Genomic DNA, 21,859 nt, shown 5'->3' on the forward strand with positions numbered 1-21,859 from the left:
TTTAAATCGTCGAAAGCTTGGTCGGCCCTACTCTTCTCTTGGTCAACAGTGGCTTGGGCGACCGCCTATGAGTCTTCTCGTCCTTTTAAAATCGCAGAAAGAGACTGACAGTCTTTATCCAACTACTCCAGCCAATGGGCCTCAAAGTCTCAACTGCCCCTCAATTCGGCATTCTTCCGTTGCAATTGGCCCAATAATTCCTTAAGAGATGCCACATTTGCAGTCAGTTCATCGACTGACCCCTCATCTGAGCTCCTAGTTGCCGATGCAATAAGGACGTCATTACAGGCCGACTCGGCTTGCTCCTTCATTGTGACGAGCTCAATTTCTAACATCTTTTGTTGGCAAAAAAGCTGCTCGACCTACTCTCGGCCCTTTTCTTAAGCAAGCTGGGCTTTCACCAACTCCTCTTTCAGTCGCTCCTTCTCCTCCTTTTCCCCTCGAGCGCAGCATAGGGCTTATCGTGACAGCAAGCGGAGGTCCAGGTTCTCTCATTCAATAGCTTCTTGGTCGTCCACAATGAAGGCCACCAACCGAGATGCACCCTGTCCCCAACAAAAGCAAAAACAAGAAAAGTCAGCGTAGGATTCCTAAGTGATAAAATAACGCGAAGGAACAGACTAATGCAAGAGACCTCGGAGAAGAAGCCCATTAAGGACTTGGTCACTCGGTCGAGGGATTCTGCTCGAGCTCCCCCTTTCCGATCGAGCGCTAAAAGGAATGGCCTCCACGGGGCCTGCTTCAGGAGGCGACGAGGCAGCCCCTTGGTCCTCGACAATGCCTATGGCCTCCTTTGATGGCCGGATGAAGGACTGAGAGGAAAGGTGGCCCATAGCGGCTGAAGGGCGTTCTTCGCCATGGTCTTGGGGTTCATGTCCCTTGCCAACACCTTGCGATCTGTCCCCCTCACTCCTTGCCTCCATCCCTGCATCAAACCTAGGAGTTGGTAACTTGGCGACAAGCACAGGAGGAAGAACGGCGGTTGTCCTCTCAGCAGCAAGATCGAGTGCATGGGCAGCCTCTGGCTCTACCCTTTCCCCACCATGACCCCCATTGCCAGGCTACTCAGCCAAGGCCGCCAGGGTGTCGACAGCGGCAGGAGTAGGAGCAGGAGCATGGCATTCTGTTGACACCTATGAGTGGAGTGGCTAAGGGGAAGCCATCCATTCCACATTTGCGTTGGAACTCCCTGTGCAATCCCCGACAGCACCCTCGAAAACTTGACCCCTGACGGCAGATTTCGTTGTGGAAGGATAGGAAGGGATCATCTCTACATTCAATTTTGGAGGAAGCTCCACCAGTGTTGATTGACGGAGGATCAGTTCCAGAAGAGCCCCATAAAAATGCGTCGAGAGCATATTTGCCCCACGTGACAAACTTCGCGGGCCCGACAAAGCAACTAGCACCGTGGGAACCACGACTATGACAAGCTTAGGGGACAAAGCAATTGTGACGGGCTAGAGGAGGAACAACTGGTGTCTCTGGGACGACAGGTCTTCACCACCTCATGCTCCTTGGAGGATTGGGTTGAGGGAAAGGTGTCGTCGGTCAAGGAGGCGTGTGATGACCCGAGTTTGTCTAAATATGGCCCATAGAATTCATTCTTGGTCGCCATGGCCTTTTAAAAGCTATAGTTACTTTTGGAAGACCTTAGACTCTTTGATTTAGTGATATGAGCCCAAGAAGGGAGTGACCCTAGATTGCTTTGTAATTTTCGGCCCTATTTAGAAACCTAGGCCCAATGACTCTAGGTCCATGGCCCAAAACTTAGTCATGTGTCATGAATATGTTGCACTGTGAATTGGTCTTCATAGTGGGCTAAGGGGGAGAGAGAAGTGTAGGGAAACACTAAAAGGTGGCTTGCATGCCTACCCTAGAGGATTTGCCACTTGTAAACATGCTAAAAACCTTCTAGAAGAATTAAGGAACAAAAGAAACCTAGGGAGACTAAAGGATTTTCGGCCAACCCATTTTCCCACACGTCTAGAACCTTGTTTTGGCCTTATTTCGAGTTCCAATGTAGATTGTAGATTTCTTGGAAATGGAAGTCTAGGGAAGAGGAATGAAGTTTCTCTAGAAAAGATGCATGGGAAATAAAAGGGGCAAATGGGATTTCAGATTTTTGTCAGAAAAGATGCATGCGTAAAGCTTCTAGAAGATTAGATGAAGGGACTCTTTTATCAAAGGACAAATATTCCCCTAGAATTTTGGCTACCACATTTCCAATGCACCTCTTCACTTGCCACTTGTCACTTAGGTTATTGTTAGACTAATGGCACATGAGGAGTCACCTAGGGAATGAGTACTAGGAGATGAAACATCAACCTAGGAAGTGGAAGAGAGAGTGGACGGCTAAAGAGAAGACCCAATGTGCAATGCACCTAGTTGGGAATTGGAAGGGGCATAGTAGGAATAGGAGGATTTCGGCTAAAGAGAAGACCCACAAGCCAGCCAAGCCTTTTTGCCTTCCCAATGCAATCCAAAGGTGAGGAACACCACGAGTCATTTCAGCTAGAGAGAAAGGAAGAGAGAAAGGCCACTTGTCTTACATGCAATCGACTTCAAGCAACCAATGAGGGATTGAGGAAAGTTCTATAAAAAAGGAAGAGAGCCACACGCCCAAGATTTTCTTCTTGGCATTTTCGAGTTTTGCATGTATTCTCAACTTCTCTACATTCATCTCACACCTTCACTTGAAGATTTTTGCACTTTCTTGCACTTTCTTTCCAACCAAATAAGGGAGATTCTTTTTCAATAGAGGATTTAGCCACCATTAAGAATAGACAAGGTAAGGATCGGTCTTCCCTAGTCTTGCACACACAAGTCACCTTCTCAACTCAAAATGAGGTTCAAATCTCATGAAGATTTCGAGAATGGTGAAACACACACTTCTACCCATTCTTATGGAAGAAGGTTTTAGGGTTTTCAAGGAATCCTTGAAGCCGAATGGTGGGGGATGTATACCCTCCATGTTTTCGATCACTACATGTGCATTCATCTTGTTTCAAGTCTTGTTTTACTGTAGAGTTAAATGAAGGGGTTTTGACATAAAAACCCTAAAGGCCAAATGATTGGACCTCAAGTGATGCCCTAGAAATCCTCACACACTCAAGAACACGAAATAGGATCTTTCTATGCGCTTTCTAATGAAGCACATTCAGATTTAATGATTGCTAGTATTTCCTTACATGGATTTTTGTAAGTATATACTCAACTTACTCTTGGTTAATATTTGTATATATTTGTGTAAATCCTTTCATTGTTATGCTTACTTTGTTTGCTATTTCTTGTTTGTTTGTTTGAATATGCTTATGTGATCTAGGAATATGAATACTACATGAATGGTATGCTTAGTTTAAGATGAAAATGGCAAGAATGTTCTAAGCATGTTTCTGTTTAAGGAAAACATTGATTTGTGTTACTTGATGATTCGTCTATACCATGTCTTAGAAGTTTCAGATCTTGGCCAAATACCATGATTTTATGTTTCATTTCGTCATGCTTTGATTTCTAAGCAAATATGTTTGAAGAAGCATGTTTAAGTGATGATTCTTTATGTTTTTGCACCTACTTGTTTCAGCCAAGGCCCTTTTTCATGGTTCCATGTATGTGTTTTGATATATCATCTAATTTATGTTATTATGCCATGAATTGAACATGTTATACTTGATTATTTCATGCACGACATTTCATGTGTACATGTCAAGTGTAAGTGTGTATGTCTTAAGTCTCATGTCACATGCATTTGGGGAAAGTGTTTCCAAAAAGTGTTTTCAAAGAAAAGGGTTTAAAAATTTTATCACAACCCTAAGTGCTAGGACGGGGGAATGTCCTAATGGAAGTCCTTTATCCACTCTGGAGTGTTTAAGAATAGAGTGGTAACTCCTGGGTCGACAAAGTATCGTCGACGAGTCTCGAATGGATTCTTTTCAAAGAATGCCGGAGCGAGGAAGCGCCTAACGCTAGTGGGTACATAAGGTATGTAACCCGATGAAGTATGGTCTAGTTAATATGAATATCTATTTATGATGTATTCATCACGGTGTACGGACCGTTGATGGTGTAGTAACTAGCAGGAACACGGGTGCTAAGGGATTCATGTTGTGTCCACCCTCTGAACAAGGATAAGAGCTTATATGATAAGAATTACTCGATACGAATCTTGTGATATGTTCTGATATAGCAAGTTCTGATTAAGATCATGTGAATAAGAAAAGTTAACAAGTTTTTTGGAAAAGTCAAGTTTCTGTTTCAAGTCTTTTGAAAATGGTCAAGTCATATGTCAAGTACATGTCCACTTGTATGTTTGTATTAACTGTGGCATGTGGTGTGATTAAAGATTTCTTGAAATCTCATTGTGGTAGTTTCCACTACCATTCCTCAACCGGAATGGTAGAAGTTTTAATAGGTATAGTATACGACATCCATGACCAAGAGGAAGAGAACGACACCTCCTCCTCCGAATAGGATCATGCCTAAGATGGCTGCAGGTCGGCCTAAGCCCTCCAACCTGGAGTGACTTGAGCCCATCAATTGGAAGATCTCTGGAATACTTGAGTTTATTGCCAAATTCAGACGGCCTAACAATCAGGATAAATATAGGACCTTGAAAAAGCATGTGAAACCCGAACCCTCTTGCAGAAAACCGGAACCTAAGTTATTTTGTGGTAGAAAGTTTAAAAAATAAAAAAGGGACTTATGGTTTAGATCTCAACTTTTGTGGAACTATGTTTTGAGAAGGTCCCGTGTTTTGGGAGATTTAAACTATACTCTATGCTTTTGGGATGCTATATTTTTATGATACATGTTTATGCTTTTGGAAAATGTTGGGATATGATATTAGTACAATGTCATGTACTTTGCAATCGCTTATCGCATTGCTTAGATTATCCGACCTTTACTATTTTTTCGTTACTACTTTATTGCAGACTGCTAGTTTACTTAGGTGCATAGCATAATATTTGTCATGTACGAGGGATGTGTAACCTTGTGTTACATGTCCCAACGTTTCAATCACCGTCCAATCCCAAGCGGGGGCTGGGGGCACCACAGAGCATGGTCTCAGAGCAATTACGTCTCTAAGTAAACCCACACATTTTCCTAAGAATACATGATACCTTTAATTAGGTTTGAGATCTGTAGTTGTAGGCTTAGATCTTATAGCTATAGGCTTGAATATAGAGGAAGAAGAAGATATGCTCGAAAGATCGCGAGTTCAAGAGAAGAGAGGTTATCCTTCTCTAAGGAAGGGACTGACCCACGCTGGTTTTGTGCATTTTCAGGCAAAGGAAATCATGCTTCGAACCGGTGCGAGAACACATCTTTGAGAGGTGGGGATCAGGAGACTGGAAATCCTCCATTGGAAGGGAGAGAGGCTATAGCAGCAGCCATTCGCCAGATGACTAAGGTGGTACACACTCAGATGGAACAAGGATAGAACACTAGACAAGTTCCGCCCAGAAGGGAACAAGGATGTACTTACTAGAAGTTCAGGGTGTATAGATACCCGAATTTCGTTGGAACGGAAGGACCTTTAAAGGCTAACAAGTGGCTTATGGATCTAGAAAGAAATTTCGAAGTTAGTGGATGCTTGGAAGAGTAGAAGGTCCAGTACGCGGGTCACATGCTTCAAGGAAAACCTGGAATCTAGTGGCACACTAAACAACAACTTTTGACCCAAGGAAATATGACGGTCAATCAGTACGTTGCTCGTCTTATGGAGATGGGGAGGTTCGCACCTCATTTGATTGGTACCAAGAGAATGCAAGCAAGGTTGTTCCAGGATAGTTTGCAACTTTGTATCTGAAACCAAGTAGCAAGCCTACAAATAGGAAACTTCCAAGAATTGGTCAATGTAGCTTCGATAGCAGAGGCGGAGCAATAGAGGCTACTTGCACATGCTCAAGCATATAGGAAAAGAGGATTTCCTTACTTGTCAGGAGGTAGTACGGGGAAACGAAAGGCCCCTGTAACTCCGAGCAAAGGAAAGGGCGTGATAGTCGGGAATGCAGCACCCGCCACTCCTCCACCTTGTCACCAATGCGGGAAGAGGCATATTGGAGAGTGTCGTAGGGCCATGGGATAGTGTTTCAGATGTGGTCAAACTGATCATATGATCCGAGATTGTCCGCAGATTACGTCTGGAGGAGCATCAATGCCAAGTGCTAAACCCAAGACTGTAGCAAAAGCCAAAGTTTATGCTATTACGCCAGGAGAGGTAGACCTAGAAGCTGATGAGACGATAGATGCTGGAGTGATTACTGGTAACATTTCCAACTTTTCCTTAATTCATAGATAGCTTGTGTTTGGGAATCTTGAGTAATTATAGTTACCTCTTTAGGTAAAGTTAGATTGAAGCAGTACGTGGTGTGAACTTTGTTTGAATCCGTAGTATCAAGGTCTTTTATCTCTACTAGATGCATATGACAATGTGAGCTCAAGGCTAAGCCAATGTCTCAGAAAGTTTTAATAGCTATTCCAAACAGGAAAGTAATCGGTTGCACAAGTGTAGTTAAGAATTGCCCATTGGAAATCGCAGATTTAGTTTTGACTGTAGATTTGATTGTCTTCCATTTGATGGAATTCGACCTAATCCTAGGAATTGACTGGTTGTCTAGGCATTATGCCAAGATAGACTGTCTAAGGTGGGAAGTGGTATTCGATCTACCTGCTCAAGAAAGGATTTGTTATATGGGTGAGACTTTTCAGCTTGATCTGTCTGTGGTAACGGCTAAACAAGTTAAGAAGAGTTTGATGAACGGGGACATCGTTTATCTAGTAATGATGATGGATGTAACGGTAGAACCTAAAGAATCCAAGGAATTCCTGTGATCAAGGATTTTCCTAGGGTCTTCGCCGATGAACTACTTGGATTACCCCCGAATCGAGAGATGAAATTTGTAATTGAGCTTGAACCGGCCACAGCCCCAATGCATAAGGCACCTTATCGAATGGCCCCAGCAGAGTTGAAAGAGCGTAAGGTGAAGATTGAAGACCTTCTAGCGAAGGGTTTTATTCTACCTAGCTCGTCGTTGTGGGGAGCACTGGTTGCTCCGGTCTTGTTTGTCAAGAAGAAGGATGAGACTCTTCGGATGTGTATCGATTATAGGGAATTGAACAAGGTGACTGTCAAGAATAAATTTCCCTTGCCAAGGATAGATGATCTATTAGATCAATTACAAGGAGCTGCGGTTTTCTCAAAGATTGATCTACGATCCTGATATCACCAACTCAGAATTAGGGAGCAAGACATCTCTAAGACTGCATTTCGAACTCGCTATGGACACTTCAAGTTCCTAGTCATGCATTTTGTATTGCCAAATGCCCCTGCAGTATTTATGGAACTGATGAATCGGATTTTCTGGCAATACTTGGATAGTTTTGTAGTGGTGTTCATAGATGACATATTGATCTACTCCCATGATGAGGAAGAGCATAAGAGACACTAAAGGATTGTACTAGAGACATTACATGAACATTAGTTGTATGCCAAACTTAGTAAGTGTGAGTTTTGGCTCTACGAAGTAAAATTTTTAGGACATGTCATTTCCAGTAAAAGAGTGGTAGTGGACCCTACTAAGATTAATGTTGTAACAGAGTGATAAAGGCCAACTAATACTCATGAAGTATGCAGTTTTCTCGGTTTAGCAGGATACTACCGAAGGTTTGTAGAAGGGTTTTCTAGACTTTCTAACCCTTTAACGACATTGACAAGGAAGAATGCTAGATATGTATAAACTGAGCAGTGTGAGAAGACTTTTCAGGAATTGATGAAAAGGTTGACTTCGGCCCCAGTATTAGCATCACCAGAACCTCACAAGCCCTACATGGTCTATAGTGATGCCTCTAAGATGGGTTTAGGATGCGTTCTAATGCAAGAATGAAGATTCATCGCTTATGCTTCGTGACAGCTCAAGCATCATGAACTGAATTATCCTACCCACGACTTCGAATTGGCAGCGGTAGTTTTACACTAAAGATTTGGAGGCACTATTTGTATGGTGAGAAATGTGAAGTTTACACGGCCCACAAAAGTCTAAAGTACCTATTCAGTTAGGAAAATCTGAATATGAGCCAACGAAGATGGGTGGAAACCATTAATGATTATCAATGTGAGATCAAATATCATCCCGGCAAGGCTAACGTTGTAGCTGATGCACTTACCCACAAAGCTCAGATAGACTTGCCATTTGTCTTAGCAAGATTAAGGAATTTGATGATTGGAGATCCACTGTGAGATGCTATTCTTGAAGTAGTACAAGAGTTTATATCCGTGACTAAAGAAGAAATCCTTGAAGGTCAGCGTAAGGATGAAAAACTGGAGAAGCTTCGATAGAAGATTCTAAAATCGAAAGGACCCCAACATTTCTCTATTGCAAGGAATGAGATGCTCTTTTATAAGGAGAGGAAAGTGATTCCTAACATTGCTAAGCTGAAGGAAAAGATACTAAGGGAGGCTCATTGCACCCCTTACACAGTACACCCTGGTAGTACAAAGATGTACCAAGATTTGAAAGGTCAGTTCTGGTGAGACGAAATTAAGAAGGAAGTGGCACAATTTGTGGCAAAATGCTCCATTTGCCAATTGGTAAAAGCTGAACATCAGAGACCGGCAGGTGAACTTCAGGCATTGCCTATCCCATTGTGGAAATGGGAAGATGTGTCGATGGACTTTGTAATAGGACTGCCACGGATGTCGTCCGGAAAGAATTCGATATGGGTTATGGTCGACCAATTGACTAAGGACGCACATTTTCTACCCATAGCTAACACAGGTTCTATGGAGAAACTCTCTCGAGTTTATGTTAAGGAAGTTGTTCGACTGCATGGAGTACATAAAACCATAGAATCGGACCGAGATACCCCTTTTACTTCATGATTTTGGCAGAACTTGCAAAAGATGTTAGGCATTCGTCTGGATTTTAGCAGCGCATATCACCACCCTTAGAAGGATGGACAACGGAACATACAATCCAGACTTTGGAGACATGTTGCGAGCATGCATTATGGAGTTAAATGGTGATTGGGAAAGTCACCTACCTTTGGTGGAATTTGCCTACAATAATAGTTTTCAGGCTACCATTCAGATGGCACCCTCCGAGACTCTATATGGAACAAAAATGCAAATCCTCACTGTATTAGGATGAAGTGGGAGAAAGGAAAATGCTAGGACCAGAGTATTTACAAGAAGTTCAGAAACAAGTAACCATGATTTAAGAAAGAATGAAAGCAGCCCAGAACAGGCACAAGAGCTATGCCGATAACCGATGAAGGAATCTGGAGTTTGCAATAGGAGATTGGGTATACCCCAAAGTATCACCCATGAAAGGAGTTGTACGTTTCAGTAAAAAGGGAAAGTTAAGTCCTCGATACGTAGGACCCTATGAGGTAATCGAAAGAGTTGGTCTAGTAGCTTACAGATTGGATTTGCCAGTAGAGATGCAGGGAATACATAATGTGTTTCATGTGTCAACCTTGAAGAAGAGCTTTGGAGAAAGACGGCTAGTGGTAATGGAGCCCGGCGAGATTCGGCTTCAGCCTAACTTGTCTTATAAAGAATGGCCAGTGCAGATTATGAACCGCAAGGAACAAGAGTTGAGGAATCGGAAGATACCTCTACTGAAAGTACACTAGAATAACCCAGATTTTAAAGAAGCAACTTGGGAACGGGAGGATACATTAAGAAGTGAATACCCTCATTTGTTTGTATCTTAGAACTCTTGATGTATGCATGAATTGTTTGATATATATATATATATATATATATATATATATATATATGTATGTGTGAATGTTTTGTTCTATGTGAAATCTGTATGTACCATGTTGTTAGTTTAAACGTGGTAACCTTGTGTGCACCTGCCAAACCCTTGGAACAGGGAATGACACAATCTACAAGGACCCCACGTATGTCTGTTTCTTCAGTGGCGCAATTGAGAGAACGAAGAGAACATCGTATCAGAGATCGCGTCAGAAGAAAGAAACAGGTGATAGCAAAACAATCAAGATAGATGGAGATATTTGAGCATCATTGCACTCATGTCATGGATGTTGTCTCGACGAGCATTACCACATGAGGAGCGGCAACCGTGGTGTAGCTCGAAAAAAGCAAAAAGAAGAAATTTGTGCAATTTTGATCCACAGGCAGAATCGAGTCGCACAACGAAAGAACGCGCAAGTAGGTTTATACCTTATGAGACCTCAGACACGTCTGTGGATCGTATTCGTTTCCATGAGGAAGGTCAACCAATTGAGGACACAGAGCTTGAGATAGAGCATAGGTTGAACGAGATGCGAGTCAATATGTATTTTGATTATGACTTGGAAGCAATATTCTACTTTTCACATGATTCAGTGATAGAAGAGGCAAATCAAGTACCCTCATCATCAAATTGTCTGAGAAGTCTACGGTTGCTTATAGAAGAGGTAGTAGCCCGATATTTCTTTTTACGAATGTTTTGATTGATGGTTGCGGTGTTGATTTCGAGGACAAAATATTTTTCTAAGGAGGGGAGGATGTGATGACTCGAGTTTGTCTAAACATGGCCCATAGAATTCATTTTTGGTCACCATGGCCTTTTAAGAGTCTTAGTTACTTTTGGAAGGCCTTAGAGTCTTTGATTTAGTTATTTGAGCCCAAGATGGGAGTGGCCCTAGATTGCTTTCTAATTTTCGGCCTCATTTAAAAACCCAGGCCTAATGACTTTAGGTCCATGGCCAAAACCTTAGTCACTAGTGCCATGAGTCATGAACATGTTGCGCTATGAATCTGGTCGTGATAGTGGGCTAAGGGAGAGAGAGAAGTGTAGGGAATCACCAAAAGGTGGCTTCCACGCCTACCCTAGAGGATTTGTCACTTGTAAACATACTAAAAACCTTCTAGAAAAATCAAAGGACAAAGCAAACATAGGGAGACTAAAGGATTTTTGGCCAACCCATTTTCCCACATGCCTAGAACCTTGTTTTGGCCTTATTTGGAGTTCCAAGGTAGATTTCTTGGAAATGAAAGTCTAGGGAAGATGAAGGAAGTTTCTCTAGAAAATATGCATGGGAAATCGAAGGGGCACATGGGATTTCGAATTTTTGACAGAATTTGTCAAGTGTCAAGCATGCGTTAAACTTCTAGAAGATTAGATGAAGGGACTCTTGTATCAAAGGATAAATATGCCCCTAGAATTTCGGCTACCACATTTCCAATGCACCTCTTCACTTGCCACTTGTCACTTAAGGATATTTTTAGACCAATGGCACATGAGGAGTCAACTAGGGAAGGAACACTAGGAGATGAATCATCAACTTGGGAAGTGGAAGAGAGAGTGGACGGCTAGGGCATGGCACACGCCTATGCCATGTGTCATTCATGCAAAGTTCATCTCTTGGGAAAATGAAGAGACATGGAGTGATTTTACCTCTTTGCCCTAATGTACAATGCAACTAGTTGGGAATTGGATGGGGCATAGTAGGAAGAGGAGGATTTCGGCTAAAGAGAAGATCCAAACGCCACCCAAGCCTTTTTACCTTCCCAATGCAATCCAAAGGTAGGGAACACCGAGGGTCATTTCGGCTAGAGAGAAAGGAAGAGGGAAAGACCACTTGTCTTACATGCAATGGACATCAAGCAACCAATGAGGGATTGAAGAAAGTTCTAAGAAAAGGGAAGAGAGCCACGCGCCCAAGACTTTCTTCTTGGCATTTTCGAGTTTTGCATGTATTCTCAACTTCTCTACATTCATCTCACACCTTCACTTGAAGATTCTTGCACTTTCTCACACTTTCTTTCCAACCAAACAAGGGAGATTCGTTTTCAAGAGAGGATTACGCCACCATGAAGAATATAAAAGATAAGGATTGGCCTTCCCTAGTCTTGCACAAACAAGTCACCTTCTCAACTCAAAATGAGGTTCAAGTCTCATGAAGATTTCGAGAATGGTGAAACACACACACTTCTGCCCATTCTTATGGAAAAAGGTTTTAGGGTTTTCAAGAAACCCTTGAAGCGGAATGGTGGGGGTTGTATACCCTCCATGTTTTCGATCACCACATGTGTATTCATCTTGTTTCAAGTCTTGTTTTACTACATGAGTAAAATGAAGGGGTTTTGACCTAAAAACCCTAAAGGCCAAATGATTTCAGATCAAGTGATGCCTTAGAAATCCTCACGCACTCAAGAACATGAAATATGATCTTTCTAGGCACTTTCTAATGAAGCATATTCGGATTTACAGCTTGCTAGTATTTGCTTATGTAGATTTTTGTAAATATACACTCAACTTACTCTTGGTTAATATTTGTATATATTTGTATAAATCCTTTCATTGTTATGTTTGCTTTGTTTGTTATTTCTTGTTTGTTTGTTATTTCTTGTTTGTTTGTTTGAATATGCTTATGTGATCTTGGAATATGAATACTACATGAATGGTATGCTTGGTTTAAGATGAAAATGGCAAGAATGTTCTAAGCATGTTTTAGTTTTAAGGAAAACATTGTAGTTGATTTGTGTTACTTGATGATTCGGCTATAACATGACTTTGAAGTTTCGGATCTTGGTCAAATACCATGATTGTATGCTTCATTTCGTCATGCTTTGATTTCTAAGCAAATATGTTTGAAGAAGAAGCAAATTTAAGTGATAATTCTTCATGTTTTTGCACCTACATGTTTCGGCCAAGGCCCTTTTTCATAGTTCCATATATGTGTTTTGATATCTTATGTGATTTATGTTATCATGCCATGAATTAAACATGTTATGCTTGGTTATTTCATGCACGACATTTCATGTGTCACATGTCAAGTGTAAGTGTGTATGTCTTAAGTCTCATGTCGCATATATTTGGGGAAAATGTTTCCAAAAAGTGTTTTTAAAGAAAAGGGTTTAGGCTTTGTTTGATTTTCAAACTCATCTCAACTCATCATTACAACTTTTTCAAATTCCAATACAAAATATAATAAATAATTCAACTTTTTCAAATCTCAAAATAATAATAATATTAAAAAATAATATTCTAACAATATTTTATCATCTCAACTCAACTCAACTCAACTCACTTCAACATCCAAACACTACCTAAAAGTTTTAACACGACCCCAAGTGTTAGGATGGAGGAATATCCTAATGCAACACCTATGTCCACTGTGGAGTGTTTAATAATAGAGTGGTAACCCCTGGGTCGACAAAGTATCGTCGACAAGTCTCAAATGGATTCTTTTCAAAGAATGCCGAAGCGAGAAAGCGCCTAACGCTAGTGGGTGCATATGGTATGTAACCTGACGAAGTAATGTTGAGTTAATATGAATCTCTGTTTATGATGTATTCATCACGGTGTACGAACCGTTGATAGTGCGGTAACTTGCAGGAACATGCGATACTAAGGGGAACCGTGTTGTGTCCACCCTCTCAACAAGGATAAGAGCTTATGTGATAAAGATCATTCGATGCAAATCTTTTGATATGTTCTGATAAGGCAAGTTCTGATTAAGATCATGTGAATAAAAAAAGTTAAGATTTTCAGAAAAGTCAAGTTTATGTTATAAGTCTTTTGAAAATGGTCAAATCATATATCAAGTACATGTCCATGCACGCATTTCATGATGTACCTCTTGTATATTTGTGTTAACTATGATATGTTGTGTGATTACTTGCTGAGATTTCTTGAAATCTCATTGTGGTAATTTTCACTACCTTCCCAACCAGAATAGTAGAAGTTATTACAGGTATAGTAGATGACACCCATGACCAAGAGAAAGAGAACAACACATCCTCCTCTATAGAGGATCGTACCTAAGATGGTTGCAAGTCAGGCTGAGCCCTCCATCCTGGAGCGACTCGAGACCATCGACCAAGAGATCTCTAGAATACTTGAGTTTATTTCGAAATTCAAACAGTGTAACAATCGAGATAAAGATAGGACATTGAAAAAGCATGTGAAGCCCGAACCCTCTTGAAGAAAACGGGAACCTAAGTTATTTTGTGAAAAAATAAATAAATAAATAAGAGAAGGGACTTATGGTTTAGATCTCAACTTTTGTGGAACTCTGTTTTGAGGAGGTCCCATGTTTTGGAAAATTGAGTGGTTTATATTCAAATATAAGTTGAGATGACTTGCAAATTGTAGAATAAAAGTTGAATTATTTATTATATTTTGTGTAGAAATTTGGGAAAGTTATTTTGAGATTTGAAAAAGTTGAATTGCTTATTATATTTTGTGTGAAAATTTGAGAAAGTTGTAATGATGAGATGAGATGAGTTGAGGTAGGTTTTGAATTCAAACGAGAACTATGCTCTATGCTTTTGGTATACTATATCTTTATGATACATGTTTATGCTTTTGGACAATGTTGGGATATGATATTAGTACGGTGCCATGTACTTTGCAATCGCTTACTAATAGTGTACTTAGGTGCATAGCAAAATATATGTCATGTACAAAGGGTGTATAGCTTTGTGTTACATGTCCTGGCGTTTCAATACCGTCTAATCCCAAGCGACAACTAGGGGCGCCACAAGGCAACACAAAGGGGGGGGGGGGGGGGGATGGCGTACCTCGATCAATGTTGAGAGCTGCCCTAGAGGGAATCGAGGAGGGGACACGAGGCTGCTATCGGCCCTAGCAACCTCCATGCAAACCTTCTTTTTCTTCCCCACACCAGGAGGGCTCATCGAATGCTTCCGAACCGAGGCAGCCCTGACCTGCATGGGAATGGTACGGTCATTAAAGATGGTGTGGCCAAGGGGAGGCAGGAAGGCCCTTATGTTCTCCTCCCCGAGGGGGGCCTCTGAAAAGACACCGACTGGATGTTTCAATACCCAATCTCTGACCAGAGCAATACGTCGCAGCTCCTCAGGTGAGGCCTTCGGTCGCACCTATTTGTCAACAGGAATCACCACCCCATATGGCCTGAACAAGGAACTCGAGGCAATTTACTTGGCCGGCCGGAAATTTCCACCAGCGACCAGACACGAAGAAAAATTTTGGAGTCCATTCCTTGACCTTGCGATAGTGAGGCTCCAGAGAAACGAGGGCCGCCCTAAAACTGCAAATGTTCCCTTCACGCTTCATAACATTGTGAGTCAGAAGAAACTCGAGGCCAGTAAGGTTGGCATGCTCCGGGTCTAACTCTGCCAATGCTTGCCGCCAGAGGATGCAACAACAAATCAATATCCTCCAAGCATTTGGGTGGAGTTGAGAGGGGGCCAAGGTGAGGTGATCCAATAGGTAACAGACAGGGCGAGGGAAAGGCAGCCTCAGCCCGCAAGAACACTTGATAGGGAAGAGAGTGACCTTCGCAGCTTAGCCCTCATCGTCAACAACCCCCTCACAGGGCCCTGGAACCTTGAAAACCACCTTATCCGAGACGTGAAAGGTGGAAGCCAACGACGATAAGAAGTGGGGAGTGACGTTCGAACGCTAGTTGTGCCCAATGAAGAATTTTTCTGTACTGCGAACCTTGGGCTGGTTCAGTTCCATGGGAATTTTGGGTTGAACAATTTTTTTGGGAGCCATGGAAACTGGAGTAAAGAGGCAATGGAAAGGAAGAGAAGCCGAGCAAAGGAAACAAGAGAGTTAGAGCAAGAAGAGATGAGGATTCAAAAAGGTGGGAAAAAAGGGGGTAGAGCCATGTTTATATAAAGAGAAAGTGACGTTTCCCCTTTCGTATCCACGTGGCGAAATGGATAATGCGAAAGGGTTTGGATCTCGCGAAACGTATGGCAGGATGGGACATGGGAGATGAAGTGGCGTCTCGAGACTAATTTGAAGAGTCTAATTGTTAGAATGGGAGGGACAAAAATGTAAAATAAGGGAGGAGACGGTTAAATAAATTGCAGTGGCGATTAACAACCCAAAGTCATGGGGACGCACGCGCCCAACGGGGCTGGCAAGACGTGGGTGCATCCCACCGCATGTACGGTGTGTTGCAACGGGGTGAGGAGGAACTGTCTGACACCATCAATGCTAAGAGAGCAGAAAAGATGCAATCAAGCGCGGGATCCAACCGTCATGAAACAGGCAGATGAAGTTGGAAGGAGAGTTGTTGCCCGACGTCATTAAGATAATGAAGGGAGCCACAAGGGCATAATCTTGAGCAAGAACCTTATAAGTAGAAGAGACAAGAGAATAATAAACGCCCACCTAAAAGAAAGAGGATCTCAACGATACAATGGGAAGGTACGAAGAACGAAAATCAAGGCCAAAAAGAATTCCCATCGAACTAGTCTAATGAGAATTGTCAGGGTAACTATAAAGCGATTTTTTTCCTCTATCGGCCCACAGGACAAGCTCACGAGGGGTCACAAAGAAGTAGGCCCGAGAGCCTGACCAGGACCAACGACCCTCCTATAAGAGGAGTCAGTGGGCCTTCGTAGAATACCCGGCCCATGAGCGAAACCCCTCTCCGAAGCAACCCACGCATGGGGAAAGCGAACGTCAGATGGGACTCGTCGCCCTAACACCTCCCTGAGGGCACCCTATCCTTTTAAACTTGCGCAGGCAAGTGGGTGGAGGATAGAGAGGACCCTTGATCTCCTGACAGCAGGTATGGATGGGCTTAACAAGGAACATCTGCAAGGTAAAGTGAGTCAAGAGGCCACGGCGTATTAATGGCACCATTACCAAGACTCCACGTCGCATTAATGACGCTGCCCTAAAAGCCACGCCGTATTAATGGTGCCGCCACCAGAAGCCACGTAGCATTAATAGGGTTCTGACAAAGGAACAGTGAAAATGACATAGGTTCCTCAGAGTCAGGGACAGGTGATCCCCACCAAAAACTTAGTATAAAAGCCGATCCTCAGGTACAAAGAACTCTATCTGATTCATCTAAGTTTACACACAAACTACTAAAGAGATATACTAACTTTAGCATCGGAGACTCCCTGACCATCACCAAGGCCCCCTATTCTCTATGTTTGCTCAAGTGTGTAGGTGAAAGCCTGAAGACCCAATTTTCTGAAACCTAGCCCAAAGGTGCGCGAAACACAACGTTAACAATCTGGATTAGTCAACATAATTTTATATATTAACTATTTAAATTGATAGTTAGTTGAAACATATTGCACCGACAGGTGAAATAGATTGCTTTAAAAAAAATAGAAAAAAAAGTCTTTAGGATATTAAAATAAGCATCACTCTTTAGGATATTAAAAAGTCTTTCTATTCATCATCTTTTCAACACACATCACATATAATTTTTTATTTTTTATTTTTTTTAATTCTTCCTAAATTAAAAGAATTCTTTTACTCATCATCAATATACCACACATTTGGTAAGGAAAAAAAATTATGTGTAGTATATCGTGTATGGATGCTGAATAGAATTTTTCTATTTCAAATAGGATTTTGAATTTCGTTTTATAAATTTAAAACTAAAGCCTAATGTTACTCATTTGAAAAAGAGTGGCGCTCGGCCGGTCGGGTGTAAAGATTAATTTCACACTAGCCAATTAATAAGTGCCACGTAGGCATCTCAAAAAGAATTGAAATGGACTCGCATACACTCGAAACCTCTCCCTCTCCTTCTTTCTCTTCCTCTCCCTCCCTCATCTACACTCAAGATGCCGATTGTCCCTCTCCTTAATTTTCAGTATTTTGTGTGTTCATGGATAAACCTTCTGTGTAGGTATAATCATTTTTTTTTAAGTTAAATCAGTTCATTATGATAATTTTTTATAGAATATTGTTTACTTTTTTGAGTTCATTGATGAGCAAGAACCCTCCTTGACGATCTGGATTTTGCTTTTGGAAGTAATAGGCCATCTGGGTTTGCTTTTAAAAGTGATTGGTAATCGGACTTATGCTCAAAACCTAGCCAGACATGTTGGGTTTTGTTGTAGGCGAGGTTTATGAGCTGAGAGTGGAGAGTGTGGCCTTTGGGGTCTAGTTGGTAAAAGTTCGGTGATTTGAAAATTTCTTCAAGTTATGAAACTCGGGTTCGATGTAAGATTGGAAATTAATCGCTGAGGTTGGATTAAAGTTTAGCTTTTGAGTGAGAATTAAGTGGATTTTGTGAATTTATGAACGATTTCGATATATGAAAGATTTAGATGGCAAGCATAGTGCCATCTCCGGACTCATCTCCCTCTACCGTGCCACCACCTTCGACCACTATATCTCCTTCAACCAATACTCCACCACCCCCCACCACTTCGTCACCACCACAACCATCCTCCAACACTAGTCCACCCCCACAAACTGCTTCTCCTCCAGTCCCCTCTACAACTTCCCCACCTTCTCAAACCCGTGCTGATCCACAGGACCCTAACCCTTCAACTTCACCCCCTTCGCCCACAGCATCACCCCCACGGGCTCCACCACCCCCAACTTATGGAACTTCACCCCCATTGGCACCTACATCACCTCCTCCTCAATCTAATCCACCTATGCACCACCCACTTCTTGCTGAAATCAAACAAGAACGAATTTAAGCACGTGGGTATTAAAGTTTGACTCTTTTGAGTAAACAAACCTTCATAGAACCAAGCACAAAACACAAGAAAGACCAGAAATAGTAGAAGAAGAAGAAGCAGCGATAGGGAGATAAAGAAGGTGAGCAGAGTAAAATCATGGAGATTGAGGAAAAAATGAATCAGCAAAAAAGGTTGGAGAAGAATATGGTAATGGTAGTAGAAATGTCTGCTAGCCACATCTTGAGTGCAGATGGGGAGGGAGAGGGAGAGGTTTCGAGCGTAAGTGGGTCCATTTCAATTTTTTGGGATGCCTACGTGGCATTTGTTGATTGGCCGGTGTGAAATTAATCTTCACACCCGACTAGCCTCAAGGTTTTCTCATTATTGAATGATCAAAATAACATAGTGGAAGTAATAGAGTAGAGTACAGCATGTTCTGGTTCGGGTGGACCTCTAGATTGGTGAACGAAAGCCATCAGAGCATCCATAGTGTAAGGGAAGCTAAGGTGGATGACAATGAAAGAAATAAGGAACTTGACACTTGACATTATCTAATCGTCATCACTATCATTCTAGTCACCACCAACCTCCACACGCCCTACCATCAAAACTCTTCTTCCCCAATCTATTCACCTCTACTACCATCAGTTGTCTCCCATTAGACAAGTATTGATACAAACACAACACATTTCACGACAAGATTATAAGATGAGTGTATTTTTTAAAAGTAATGTTACTTTTATAAAGTGTTTTACAAAATTACCCCTCATTTAATACATTGTTATGAAATGTATTGTGGAAAATGTTGCATATAAATCATTTTCCTTTGCTTAAATCTGCACTTTTTGCATGGAGCCACACATACTACCAAATATATTGCATTTACGCATTTTTCTTCAATTTTTGTTGATTTTTTTAATTCGATTTTATATTTTAATTTCATCTACCTCCTATCAAGCACACACAATATCATTGACTTCCACTCAGCTAAATCCATCATGTCCATTGGCCGGATCTTTTTTTGACCATCACATATAGAACACACGCCGCCTAGCTCCTCCATAGCTTTACTGTCTTTTGTGTCTGTAGCTCCTCCGCGAGGCACATTTAACTTGACTGGTTATGGCATCAACTCCTATCTCTACAGACAACATTCTAAAGAAGGATGTAGCAGCCTATCACCAATAGGGTATAAGCATGGTCATAAAAGATTTAGACCTTGATATTAACAAGAGAGCCTACCCCCAAATCAGGCCAGCTGGTTGGTCTCTTCCTGAGATGAAAACTAGGTAATCTGGAATCCTTGTCTATTTCCTTTGGGACCAACAGTTCTTCCTCTAGCTACATCCTAATTCTAAACACCTGCCATCAGATTTGGAATGTTAAGTCAATTTGGAATTAACTTATTTAGTCAGAATATCTGGCACCGTAACGAAATATTTGGCACTTAAAAGCTTGGAGCGCTTGGTCACTTCTTCATAATCACCAAGAATTCTAGAAGATCTTGAAACAATATCTTACGATACTGAGTATTGTCAATGTGTCAAAACCCTATGTTTTGTGGCCCATGACCAAGCTGCCAACAATGCCATGACAAGCCTAGATGGGCCCATGGTTGATGCCTTAACGTTGTCACTGACAAGTCTTGACAGCCCCACGGCCCATGCCTCGACACTGCTGCTAACATGCCCCGACAACCCCATTGACAAGGCATTGACACTGTCGCTAACATACCCTGACAGCACCACAACAGCCCCACAGGCATGCCATGGCCCCTGCCATGACACACCTAAGACATCCAGTGAGGTTGGTGACCAGGCCAGCGTGCACAGCACGCCCAACCTGCCCAACGCAGCTCAGCGCACACGCCCCGCGCATGCATCACAGCGCCCAGGCACCCTGCCTGGGCCATGCCAGTGTGCCCATGCAGCAGCCCTAGCACTTAGGTCCTTGCCTGGGCCATGCCAGCCAGGCAAGCGCCCAGGCCATGCCTAGGCCATGTCAGCCACACGCCTGCCAGCATGCCAACCATGCCATGTCATGGGCCAGCCTAGGCCACCAAAGGCCAACATGAGTGACGGGCCACATTGGCCATGCAAGACCATATCATTTTATTATATTTATTTATTTTATTTAATTATATTCCAATAGACCTATTGGGGATTTTCACTTTGTAATCTCTATAAATAGGACCCTTAGCATCTTAGTTTAGAATCTTTGATCATTTGACATTTTTCCTTTGTGGAACGGTTTGGTTTGTTCTTGTAAACACTTCAGTGCTTTTGCACTTGGACTACTTGGGTGATATTCGTGAACCCCAAGGAGAGGATCAACACCTTGCAACTCGTGAATAGCTATTGTCCATTTATCTATCTTTGTTTCATCACCTTGAAATTCGTGGATATGTGTGATTCTAGTTTATCCAATATATGAGAAGTTTCCTTTCATCTTTGTGAAATTCTTGAATTGGTGTTGAGTTATTCATCATTGTTTTCTTGAATGTTCATACGTGTTCATCCATATTGTTCATCCATAAATTGCCTTACATCCATTCAATCTTCCCAACACCATATTTCGACCACTACAAGTGTTTACCCCACTTTCCATATTCGGCCACCTCCCATATTTACCCTTCATCCATCCATTGACCTAGTTGAAACCCTAACCCTCCATCTAGCCAATTCCCTAATTCTCATATTTACCACTTATCAAAATTAGCCTTCTTCCACCTTCCATAAACCCTAGTCGTCCATCAAGAGTCTCCATTGGCAACTTCCTTAATTTAAGAAAAGTTGACTCATTCCAATCACATCCCCTGATTCATATCACTTTGGTATGTTTGGCAAGTGAGAGTACTCGAGGTACTCTCACTACTATTCTCTACTTTATTATTATTTTTTACCTACTTTTCTACTATTCATTACTTTTCACCTACTTTTTACTACTATTCAATATTTTATTATTACTTTTTCATTACTTTTTTACTACTATTCACAAACATTCTCAACACTTCTCACTACCCAAACGTACCCTAATCCCTAAAATCAAGGAATAACCCTAAGCTCATTCCAACTCCATCTCATCTTCTAAATCTAATCCCTGAAATCACTCTATCATTCAAATCACCCAATCCCTTAAATTTCTCAAACCCTTCAATACATCAGTCAACCAAGACCTTTTCCTATTGCCAAAACCGAACCACCTTCCCATATTTGATCCTACAATCTGGGGATCTCAATAACCATTACCATATTCGACCAACCCTAGCCACCAAACTCTATTCTCGCTCTTCCACATCTTTCCAAACCCTAGTCCATCACTTCTCAATCTCGAAATTATCCCTAGCCACCATATAAAACCCTAACTACACTTCATCATACCAACCCTAATCATCATCCAAGTGGCCCCAACATCAAAGGCAACATTCAAGCCGTTCCACATTGCATCAAACACTCGTAT

General features: G+C 41.8%; 1 protein-coding gene across 1 annotated transcript; it reads left to right on the forward strand.

Moving 5' to 3' along the window:
• Positions 1-18,037: 18,037 nt before the first annotated feature.
• On the forward strand, positions 18,038-18,418 carry LOC118348140 (extensin-like). Its single transcript, XM_035689123.1, has one exon. The coding sequence runs from the start codon at positions 18,038-18,040 to the stop codon at positions 18,416-18,418; it is 381 nt and encodes a 126-aa protein (XP_035545016.1).
• Positions 18,419-21,859: the final 3,441 nt, after the last annotated feature.

This window comes from Juglans regia, chromosome 4, assembly GCF_001411555.2.
Source record: "Juglans regia cultivar Chandler chromosome 4, Walnut 2.0, whole genome shotgun sequence".
Taxonomy (NCBI): Eukaryota; Viridiplantae; Streptophyta; class Magnoliopsida; order Fagales; family Juglandaceae; genus Juglans; species Juglans regia.